The following is a 12,485-nucleotide window of genomic DNA, read 5'->3' as shown; positions in this document are numbered from 1 at the left end:
ACTGTGTAAACACAAGTCACTCTGTAAATATTAGTGTTAAGGTCTTCACCAAACACCCATAACTGTTAATGCTTTCTTCAAAACATGCTTCTCCCATAGGCCTGAAAAAGTGTTTCCACATTAAATCAAGTTGGCCAAACCTCATTTTTATGGGTAAATTGGCTTAAAATAAAAAAGCAAGCATTGTAAGAAGCTTGGAGCATTTTTAGTACTAAAAAAATCCATTTAGATGTGCATTAACCCCTATCAAAAGTTATATATGTATATGTGTGGATTTTAGTAAAGTTGATCACAGCGTTCACTGATATTTTCACACATGGGGCCTTTCTCAGGGGGTAATTTCTAGCGGGAACAGTGTTGGTGACAGCTTCTGCTCCAAGTCCAACAGAACAACCTGTCCCGGCCAAACAAGGCCAGAAACATTACCTCTATGTCATTTCCTTTTTGGTGAAGGGAGAAAGAAAAATGTGTTTCTTGGAAAATGTGCTTCGTACAGTCATTTCCACAAAGGGAATAAAAGGTAAATTTCTCTTCAGGATGTACAAAAGATACATAATTAGCACTTTCAAATTATACTTCTCCTTAGAAACAGTGATTTTAATTTTTTTTTAATCTTCAGGATTCAGAGACATGAAGGATTTCATAGTTTTTAAAATTAGAAAAATACTACCTTGGAGATTTTGGCAATAGGAAAGATAAAAGCAAATAAAAACCTAGTTACCAGCCGGGCAGGGTGGCTCACGCTTGTAATCCCAGTACTTGGGAGGCTGAGACAGGAGGATTGCAGGTTCATGGCCAGCCTCAGCTATTTAGTGAGGTCCTCCGCAATTTAGTGAGACCCTGTTTCAAAATAAAGAATAAAAAATAGGACTGGGAGTGTAGCTCGGAGGTAGAATGCCCCTGGGGTCAATCCCTAGTACCCCCCCAAAAAATAAAACCTAGTTACCTTGTTATCCTTAGGAGCAAAAAAGAAAAAACCATTAACTACAGTGAAAATGGTACATATGGCAGCTGGGAGGGCAGCCCAGTGGGAGAGCGCCTGCCACTGGACAGATCCATCTTCCATCTCCTAGAAGCAAAATAAAACTGTTCAGCCCAGAAAGAAGTTTATAAACAGGTTTCAGTGGGGCATGGTGGCACACACACACCTGTAATCCCAGGAAAAGGCTGAGATAGGAGGATCGCATATAGGAAGCCAGCCTCAGCAATTTAATGAAGCCCTCAACAACTTAGACCTTTTTTTTTTTTTTTTTTTTTTGTGGTGGAACCCAGGGGATTTTCAACCTCTGGGCTATGCTCCCGGAAACAGGGTCTCACTGAGTTGCTGAGAGCCTCACTAAGTAGCTGAGACTGGCTTCGAACCTGTGCAATCCTCCTGTCGTAGCCTCCCAAGCGCGGGGATTACAAGCGGTGCGCCACCACTCCCGGCTTAGGCCTTCTTTCAAAATAAAAAATAAAGAGAGCTAAGCCTATAGCTCAGAGCTAGAATGCAGCTGGGTTCAATCCCCTGTACCAAATAAGTAAATAAACAGTTTCAGCTCACACCCCCTTTGTGTGTGTGTGGTGGTGGGGGGGGGGGGGGTACTGGAGGCTGAACAGGGACATTCTACCTCCAAGATAAAGCCCCAAACCTATTTTATTATCTTGAAACAGGGTCTCACTAGGTTAAGAGTCTCCCTGCAGCTAAGGTGTCCTCGAACCTGTCTCTGTCTCCCAAGTACTGGGATCCATGCGGGCTGCCAGGCTGACCCTGACAGCCACCACCGATGGTTGTGTCATCTTCAGCTGAGGCTTGACTTCAGTAATTTGGTGGGGAACCCCTCCACGCCTCCCTCCGCCCTGCTCGGCGCTTCCTACTCCCACCCCTGCATCCTCCTGCTGCTCTGGCTGCCTGCCTCCCCGAGCTCACCTCGGCCGGTACCCAAGCCCTAGTCCCCAAGCTGAAGCTGCTGGACCTTCACCTTACGCAGCCTCGGGTTCCTCCAGCAAAGGCAGACTCGCTGCCAGCTGTGAGAGCATGTTCTGTTTGCTGTGGTTCATCCGGCGCAGCAGAAACGTGCAATTCCCCGTGTGCTCAGCCAAAACCCGAGCCGCGAGGGCACGCCTGACCACGGGCCACAGAGCCGCAGGCCCTCGCAGAATGCCCTCCAGAGTGCTCAGCTGCCATCCTGTCTCCGTGAGGCGCGCCACGCAGAGGTGTGCCGTCCTTCCCAGCCTCTCCCGGTATCTTGGAAGAGGTTTTAATGTACTGGTATTGGGAAGAGAGTTTAAAAATGTATTAATGTGTCAATACTGGGAAAGATGTCCAACCTTGAAACATATCTTCTTTACTAAGAAAGCCAGGGTTAGCCAACATGTCCTTGCATTCCTAAGAACAATTTAACACAGTTTTGGGGCCTGTGTTTGAAGACAGAGATGCCTCCCCCTCCGGCCATAAATCTGGGTCTGTGTTTGGAGACAGAGATGTCTCCCCCTTTCAGGCCATAAACCCAGCTGGAGAGTTAACAGAAGCAGTGCTGGCGATAAGGTGTAACATGATCTCTAAAAATCAAAGGGACCTGCTGGACTTAGACAGGATAAAAATTCAGGAAACTGGAGTTCGTTGGCATTTTCGTTCGAATTGCCCCCCTGTGTCTTGCTCCGGCACAGGGCTGTGACTATCTCTATATTTCTATCTTTTAATAAACTTCTTTAAATCTGCAGCAGCTGTCCAAGCGATGAATACTTATTCTTAGCTTAGGACAAGAATCCACGGTTTTTCTGTTGGTCTCTGTGTGTCTGGTGGTGGGGGGGGATTATTTCACACCACACACCTTTCCCCCCCAACCTATCCCCTGCAACATTTAAGGCACTGATTTTCCCTGAAATACTTGCAGACATTTCACACAGTTGTAGTGTGTGTGTGTGTGTGTGTGTGTGTGTGTACTGGGGATTGAGCCCAAGGGCATTTTATCTCCAAGCTACACACCCAACCCTATTTTATTTGGAAACAGGGTCTCGCTAGGTTGATACAAGTCTCATTACTTGCTGAGGTTGTCTTCGAACCTGCAATTCTTCCTGTCTCGGCTTCCCAAGTAGTGGGAGAACAAGTCCGTGCCACCTCACCAGTCTATACAGTTGGTGTTCTTAAGGGGATGCTCTGAAAGCTTTTTGTTTCGGTTTGGTGGTACTGGGGATGGAACCCAGGGACATTCTACCCCCAAGCTACACCCCCAGCCCTATTGTTTTATTTTAAAACATGGTCTCACTAGGTTGCTAAGAGTCTCGCCACATTACTGAGGCTGTCCTAGAACCTGCAACCCTCCTGTCCCAGCCTCCCAAGTACCAGGATTACAGTAAGCAAAACACCATGCCAGGCTTGGTTTATTTTGTTATTTTTAATGATAATGTTGGTGATGTTTTACTTTATTTGTGGTGATGGGGATCAAACCCAGGACCTTGTACATGCCAGGCAAGCACTCAGCCACTGAGCCATACCACCAGCCCCGAGATCGTTACTTATATGTATATGTATTTTCATCTAAAACTGCTCCTACCTGGCCTTTGGAAAGTGGGCCCTAGGTTGGGTGAAGCAAGGGTGGGTGAGTGCTGGTGAGAGCTCCAGAGAGGAAGGGCACCAAGCTGGTGAAGACATGGCCCTGGGTAGAGGAACTTGGGTTTGCGTCCCAGATCTACCACTGATTTATTTAATTTCCCTGGTCACTCTGTTTCCTTATCGCTAATATGGAGTGGGATCTGGGGGATGGAGAGAATAATTGTAGTTACTTGACAGGTTTGCTGAGAGGAGTAAACGACACATATAAGGCATACAGCAACTTGTCACAGTATGCTAAATGATGATGTATATCGTCATTTAGCATACTGTATATCACTGACGATGATGATGATGAGTCAGAGATCCCCAAGACCACCTCAGATTCAGCGGTTCTCTAGAAGGACTCGAGAACCCGGCAAAGCACAGCTGTGGTTGATTCCAGTGGAAGGCTGTGGGTTAACATTAGCCAGGAAAGGGTGCATAGGGCAGAGTCCAGGAGGGACCAGGTGCAGGGAACCACCCAGCACTTAATCCTCCCAGCGCTGATAGGTGGGAGGGGTGTGAAGGACTGCCATCCAGGGAGGCCGTGGCACCAGGTGTTTTTTTATTGTTTGTTTGGTGGGGGTTTTTTTGTTTGTTTTTGTTTTTGTTTTTTTTGTTTTTTTTTTTTTTGGTGGTGCTGGGGATGGAACCCAGAGGCTTTCTACCTTCAGGCTACACTCCCAGACCTATTTTGTATTTTATTTGGAAACAGGGTCTCACTAAATTGCTGAGAGCCTCACTAAGGCTGGCTTCGAACTTATGCGATCCTCCTGTCTCAGCCTCCCAAGTACTGGGATTACAAGCATGCGCCAGCACGCCCGGCTTGGCACCAGGTTTTATTGGCAGCCAGTTATATAGACAAGGAATTGCCTGTACTGCTGACCATGCTCACTCAGTAGCCCCTCCAGAGGTCAAATTAAGTGGCCTAAGGCCTCCTGACCTCCAGTAAAGCACATGTGAGGAGCTGTGTCCTTAACTATGGGAGGAAAAACTGTGCTCTGGAAAAGATAAAGCAGAAAGTTATAATTTCAAAATACTAAAGATCTTACATAATTGTTCTCATAAAACATTGCACTGTGTATGTGTGTTAAGTGTTTAATTTGTTTTCTTTCTTAGATCCCAAGAGATGACCCTAAGACATTTAAACCTTGGTCCATCCCTATAGCATAACTGTGATATCATTTCTAAAAGGTAAGATCAATAAGCTAAAAGATAATTGCTCAGAGAGGGGAAAAAAATGTTAGTCTAGTAGCTTTTCAAACCGTGTTCCAGGCCGGGCGTGGTGACTCCCTGTGCTTTGGGAGGCTAAGAACGGGGATCGCGCAGGTTCCCCCTTAAGCAGCTGGCTTAAGAGACACTATCTCCAAATAAAATATAAAATATGTCTGGGAGTGTAGCCTGGAGGTAGAAGGCCCCTGGGTTCCATCCCCAGTACCACCAAAAAAAAAAAAAAAAAATCAAACTGTGTTCTATGGAACCCTAAGATCACACAGGGTTCAAATCAACATATCTTATCCAACATTTTAATATTTTAACACTAAGTATGCATGCCTTTTGATGAAAACAGTGGAAGGTCAGGATGTCATAGCCAACATTGCAGTTTTTCTATTTATTTTAAAATAAAAGAAGCCAGGCATGGTGACACACGCTTGTAATCCCCGCATTCAGGAGGCTGAGACAGGAGAATCTGGGTTCAAGGACAGCCTCAGCTACTTAGTGAGGCCGTCTACAACTCAGTGAGACCCTGTTTCAAAATAAAGAATAAAAAATAGGTCTGGGGGTGTAGCTCAGAGGTAAAATGCCCCTGGGTCCCATCCCCAGTACTGAAAAAAAAAATTAAAATAGGACTGGGGATATAACTCAGAAGTAGATTGTCCCTGAATTCAACCCCAGTACCACCAAAAAGGGGAGGGGCTTAGGAGACAGCTCAGTGGCAGGGCACTCCTGGGTTCAGTTCCCAGGATGACAAATAATACTAAACAACCCCCCAAAAAATCTCTGATCTCATTTAGCTTCTCATTTTATAAATGAAGACAAAGAGGACAAGGAAACATAAGCAACTCCCTGCCGGTACTCATTCACAGCTATGAAGCTCACGAACCTGGTTCTCACCTTCTTATTGGTCTTTTCCAAGCATAAAAGTTGAAGAATCTGCGCCCTTTGTTTTATGACTATTCTCTTTCCCTTTTTTTCTTCTAGGTGTTCCAGTTTTTCAAGTGAGAGATGGTTTGCTAATCCTAACTGGATCCAAATGTACACGGTTGGAGCGGGCACACATTGAGATGCATCCGGTTCACTTACACCAACAAGACGAATCATTACGGCACATTATTTCCTTAGACTTCTCAGCCTAGACGGTACCCGGTGTGATAGGAATCAGCACTACACCCATGTTGCAGGGCCGTTAGTATCCACAGCAAGCAAGTGCACTCCTGGTTTGTTTCTGAAAAGCTCACATCAATGTTGCCATAGCAAATCTTTCCTTTCTGTGTCCATCCAGGCTAACTAGACTGGGCATAGAAGTTGTAATCATTGAATGAAAGACACTTCTTTTTTTTTTTTTTTTGCAGTACTGGGGATGGAGTACAGAGGCCTTCTACCTCTGAGCCCTATTTTTTATTCTTTATTTTGAAATAGGGTCTCACTGAGTTACAAAAGGCCTCACTTAAGTAGCTGAGGCTGTCTGTAAACCATGATCCTCCAGTCTCAACCTCCCAAATGCTGGGATTCCAAGTGTACCACCACACTCAGCTTGAAAGACACTTTTTTTTTTTTTTTATGGGTCCGGGGATGGAACCCAGGAGGGGCATTCTACCTCTGACCTACACCCCCCAGCCCTATTCTTTATTTTGAAACAGGGTCTCACTAAATTGCAGAGGACCTCACTAGGTAGCTGAGCTTTCCGGGAACCATGATCCTGTCTATCTCCCAAATGCTGGGATTACAAGCGTGCACCACCATGCCCGGCAGAAAAACACTTTAAATGCGATGTTTCTTCCTACTGATGTATGTGACTCAGTAGCCACAGAGCAGCGACACCACAATAATTTAGCAAGTGCTTGTTTTTCTTTACTCTGCCACTGCCTCTGACCTCCGTGTGGTGGCAGAGGAGGGATGTTTTCCTCGTGGAGATCAACGATTCCACTGGCTCACATTCCTTTGGAATTTGGAAAGATAAAGGCCGCATAAAACAGTTTCAGTGCATTACTATAAATCCCTTTGGTTTTTTGTTTGGGCTTTTTGTTCTTTTTTGGTTTTGGAGTTGTTTCTTATTTTTGTTTCGGTACTGGAGGTTGAACACAGAGGCATTCTACCCCTAAGCTACACCCCCAGCCCTTTTTATTTTTCACATTGAAATAGGGTCTTGCTAAGTTGCAGAGGGTGTCACTAAATTGCTGAAAGTGTTTTTGAACCCGTTATTCTCCTGTCTCAGCCTCCCAAGTACTGGGATTATAGGCATGCCACCACTGGACCGAGCTAAAACTCTGGTCTTTATGTTTTTACCTGATGAAAAACATTTTCTCTATTATTAGAGTTTCAGAAATAATACACAGCTCAGTGTCAGGTACACTGAAATAGGTAACAGAACGAATGAATCACAAATTGTAATCACCCCGATGTCATGGTTTAAAATATGCAGAGGACTGGAGGTATAATTCAGGTGTAGAACATTTTACGAGCATGCATAAGGCACTGCACTGAGTTCAAGCCCCAGCACTGCTAAAATATAAATAAAACATGCAGGATCCATATAACTCCATTAATCTGAGCTTGACAGGCTTTCAGTGAAGGGAGGAAAAGCCAGCAGATAAACGACCTTATTTGGCCAGAAGTCAGGAGGAAAACTGGCACCCTGACAGAATCCACCTACTCGGGCTCCCCCAGATCCGCAGGGATTCCCAAGCGCTGAAGGGAGGAGGTGGAGCTGAGAGCCCCTGGTGGGAGAGCCAGAGGAGGCTGCAGGTCGCTGGAGGTCATGAGCACGTTTGCTTGAAGGACTAGCGCACAGCTGTCCCCAGGCCATCTGCTAACTCTGGAGGTTTCCTTGGGCTGCAGGAGCCCGTGGGAGAGAGAGGGACAGAAGCACAAAGAGAGAGGAGACTGGAGAAGGGACAAAAATGATGTAAGGACACGTGCACAGAAGAGCTAGGGGACTTACTGGGAATGACTGGGGCGAAATAAGCTGAAAGTAATAAAAAACATTGTAATGCTGTTATGAAAATAAAATCCTTAACTGTATCATATGATAAAAATACTAGAAATTTGTTTTATCATGTCTGGTGGGGTGTTCTACCTTTAAGCTTCATCCTTACCCCTATTTTATTATTTGTTTATTTGTTTATTTATTTATTTATTTGTGTGGTGCTGGGGATGGAACCCAGGGGCATTCTACCTCTGAGCTACACCCCCAGCCCTATTTTTTATTCTTTATTTTGAAACAGGGTCTCACTGAGTTGCAAAGGGTCTCACTAAGTCGCTGAGGCTGACCTCGAACCACAATCCTCCTGTCTCAGCCTCCCTAACACTGGAATTACAATTGTGCGCCACCATGCCCAGCTTATTCTGTATTTTGAAATAGGGCCTCACTAAGTAGCTGAGGCTGGCCGCAAACCTGGATTCTCCTGTCTCGGGAAGATACAAGCACTCACCACCAGGCTCTTGTTTATTTTTAAACAAGATCTCACTGAGTTGTTGAGAACCTCACTAAAATGCTGAGGCTGGCCTCAAACATATGATCCTCCTGCCTCAACCTCCCAAATGCCAGGATTACAGATATGTACTATCACACTGTAATCACACATTTGTATCATTTTAAATGATGGCAAATTGCCGGGCGTGGTGGCGCACACTTGTAATCCCCCCCCCCCCCCCCCGCTTGAGAGGCGGAGACTGGAGGATGGCACAGGTTCAAAGCCAGCCTCACTGGCTTAAGAGACCCTGTTTCCAAATAAAAATATAAATAGATCTAGGTGTGTAGCCCGGAGGTAGAAGGGTTTCCAGGAACCCCAGTACCACACACACACAAAAAAAAATGATGGCAAATAATTTGTGATTTTTTTGAATTTGTACTATTAGGGCTAAGGATGCTTAGTGGGCATTTATTTTCTTTGTCATGAATTAATACTACTGAGCATTAAAAATAGAAGCCTCTGAATATAAATTATTGCTCTGAGTTGCTATACTAAAAATCTGATGGCATGAATATTAATAAAGTAATTTTTTAAAAAGATACATTTGAAGCCACATATTTGAAACCAGTTATGTGGGCTCCATAAGCCTGTTTAAAAAAAAATTAAACTTACTGAATTATAAAACTTAAGACATCAACATAAAACTTAAGACATCGACACAATTCAAAAGTATCTTTTTTTTCAGGTCTGGGAATGGAGCTCAGGGGCATTTGACCTCTAAGCTACAGCCCCTACCCTATTTTTTATTCTTTTTTTTTTTTTTCTTTTCTTTTTTTGGTGGTACTGGGTGTGGAAGCCAGAGGCTTTCTACCTCTGGGCTACACTCCCAGACCTATTTTATATTTTATTTGGAAACAGGGTCTCACTAAGTTGCTGAGAGCCTCACTAAGTAGCTGAGGCTGGCTTCGAACCTGCGTGATCCTCCCGTCTCAGCCTCCCAAGCGCTGGGATTACAAGCATGCGCCACCACGCCCGGCTTAGTCTTTATTTTGAAGCCGGGTCTCACTGAGTTGCAGAGGGCCTACTAAGTAGCTAAGGCTGTCCACAAACAACAATCCTCCGGTCTCCACCTCCCAAATGCTGGGATTACAGGCGTGCACCACCACGCCCAGCCTTCAAAAGTATTTATTTATCTATTTATTCATTTGTTCATTCATTCATTCATTTATTGTGGTACTGGGGTTCCTGGAAACCCTTCTACCTCCAGGCTACACTCCCAGACCTATTTTTTATACTTTTTTTTTTTTTTTTTTTTGGAAACAGGGTCTCTTAAACCAGCGTGGCTGGCTTTGAACCTGTGTGATCCTCCTGTCTCTGCCTCCCAAGCGCGGAGATTACAAGCATGTGCCACCACACCCAGCTCAAAAGTATTTTAAAAAGGCAAACTTACATGCTCACTTTGGCAGCACATATACTAAAATTAGAATGATACAGAGAAGATTAGCATGGTCCCTGCAGAAGGATGACCCGCAAATTCATGAAGCATATTTTGGCGAGGGTATGGGGGAAAAGGCATCTTCTACATTGTTGGTGGAACTGCAAACTAGTCCAGCCACTATGGAGATCAGTGTGGACAGTCCTTAGAAACTGGGAATGGATCCACCATATGATCTGGCGATACCACTACTGTGTGTCTTTCCAAAGGGATTGAAACCAGAGAACTACAATAACACATGCATACCCACATTCGTAGCAGCACAATTCACAACAGCCAAACGATGGAACCAACCTAGGTGTGCATCAGCAAAGGAATGGATCGCAAAATTATGGGAAATACACAGAATGGAATTCTACTCAGCAATAAAGAAGAGTAAAATTTCATCATTTGCAAGAAGATGGAAGGACCTGGAGAACACTATGTTAAGTAAGATCAGCCAGTCACAGAGAGTGAAGGTTCACATGTTTTCTTTAATATGTGCAGGATAGGGAGTAATTGGGGTACAAGAGAGACTCCAGATGATGAGGAGAACCCTCAGGGGGGGCAGGGAGGAGATATAAGGGTAGGGGTGGAAGAAGACAGGTTCATTAATAGAAATACTACCATAGACTATTTGTATATATGTGAATATATACCAACATCAATCTGGGTATTTTGTATTGGGAGGGAACGAAATGGGGAGGGGAGTGGGAGACCAGGAGCGGGTGCATGTATGTCATTGTCAACATTAATGTACCGATAAAAGCATACACCAAAAAAAGCCAAGAGCCGGGCGTGGTGGTGCATGCTTGTAATCCCACTACTTAGGAGACTGAGACAGGAGGATTGCAGGTTCAAGGCCAGCCTCAGCTACTTACTGAGGCCCTCCACAACTCAGTAAGAACCTGTTTCAAAATGCAGAATTTAAAATAGGGCTAGGGGTGTAGTTTGGAGGTAGAATGCCCCTGGGTTTTATCGCCAGTAACACACACACACACACACACACACACACACACGCACACACACGCACACACGGCAAACTTACTCTCATACTGCCTGACTGCTTTTACCTCCCTTCTGAATTCATATTTGAAACCTAACCCCCAAGTCAACAATATTAAGAGGTGGGGCCTAGCCAGGATTGGTGGCCCAAACCTGCAATCCCAGCACTTGGGAGGCTGAGACAAAAGGATTACAGGTTTGAGACCAGCCTTGTAGCTTAGCAAAATCCTGTTACAAAATTTTAAAAAATTAAAAGGGAAGCCAGGCGTGGTGGCGCACGCTTGTAATCCCCGCGCTTGGGAGGTGGAGACAGGAGGATCGCGCAGGTTTGAAACCAGTCACACTGGTGTAAAACACCCTGTTTCAAAAATATAAAATAGGTCTGGGAGTGTAGCCCGGAGGTAGAAGGGCTTCCAGGAACCCCAGTACCACCAAAAATAATAATAATAATAATTAAAAGAGGTTGGGGTGGCCAGGCATGGTGGCACATCCTTATAATTCCAGCATTTGAGAGGCTGAGACAGGAGGATCTGGGTTCACAGATAGCTCAGCTACTTAGGCCCTTTGCAACTCAGTGAGACCCTGTTTCAAAATAAAGACTAAAAAATAGGGCTCAGAGGTAGAGTGCCCCTGGGTTTCATCCTCAGGCCAAAAAAAAAAAAAAAAAATGATGGGGTGTCTCAGAGGTAAAATACCTCTGGGTTCAATCCCCAGTACAAAAATAATTGTAATCCCAATACTCAGGAGGCTGAGACAGGAGGATCACAGTTTCAAAACCAACCTCAGCAATTCAGTGAGGCCCTCTGCAACTTAGTGAGATCCTGTTTCATAATAGAAAGTAAGAGCCAGGCATGGAGGTGCACGCTTGTAATCCCACCATTCAGGAGGCTGAGACTGGAGGATCGCGGTTCGCGGTCAGCCTCAGCTACTTAGTGAGCCCCTTGACAACTCAGTGAGACCCAGTTACAAAATAAAGAAAAAAAAAAACTAGGGCAGGGGCTGTAACTCAGAGGTCGAATTCCCCCCTGGGTCCTATCCCCAGACACACACACACACACACACACACAAAATAGAAAGTAAAAATAGGGCTGGGGCTGGGTGTGGTGGCACAGGCTTGTAATCCTAGCTTTTGGGAGGCTGAAACAGGAGGAACACAGTTCATGGACAGCCTCAGCTACTTATGCCCTTTGCAACTCTTTGAGACTCTGTATCAAAATAAAGAATATAAAATAGGGCTGGGATTTTAGCTTGGAGGTAGAATGCTCCTTGGTTCCATCTAAAGTACTGCAAAAAATATATATAGGGCTGGGGGTATAGCTCAGAAGTAGAATGCCCCAGCAATCAACCCCCAATATAAAAAATAATTATCACATATAAAACAGAATATAATTGCACACACCTGTTACTTGGGATGCTGAGACAGGAGGATCACATGTCCAAGGCCAGCCTTGACAACTTAGCAAGATTCTCAACAACTTAGCAAGACCCTGTTTCAAAATTTTAAAAATTAAGCTGTGTGTGGTGGTGCACGCTTGTAATCCCTGAGCTTGGGAAGCTGAGACAGGAGGATCACCCAGGTTCAAAGCCAGCCTTGCTGGTTTAAGAGAACAAAAAAAATATATATATATATATATATATATATGGTCTGGGAGTGTAGCCCGGAGGTAGAAGGGTTTCCAGGAACCCCAGTCAGTACCACCAAAAAAAATTTTTTTTAATTAAAATAAAAAGGTGGGGGTATAGCTCAGCGGTAGAATGCCTCTGGTTCAAACCCTAGTACCAAAATTTAAATTAAAAT

At 44.7% G+C, this 12,485-nt stretch overlaps 1 protein-coding gene across 1 annotated transcript in view; it reads left to right on the top strand.

The window, feature by feature from the left end:
• The window catches only part of LOC308279787 (aldehyde oxidase 2), a gene marked incomplete at both ends in the record, with an annotated part of 92,487 nt that extends 87,740 nt beyond the window's left edge, over positions 1-4,747 (top strand). The window contains one exon of the mRNA XM_080719956.1: positions 4,694-4,747. Coding sequence (XP_080576082.1) covers positions 4,694-4,747 — 54 coding nt within the window. The remainder of the gene's footprint in view (positions 1-4,693) is intronic.
• Positions 4,748-12,485: the final 7,738 nt, after the last annotated feature.

This window comes from Muscardinus avellanarius (assembly GCF_963383645.1).
Source record: "Muscardinus avellanarius genome assembly, chromosome: 2".
Classification (NCBI taxonomy): domain Eukaryota; kingdom Metazoa; phylum Chordata; class Mammalia; order Rodentia; family Gliridae; genus Muscardinus; species Muscardinus avellanarius.
The sequence above is the reverse complement of the archived record's forward strand: the minus strand, read 5'-3'. Positions and strand labels throughout refer to the sequence as shown.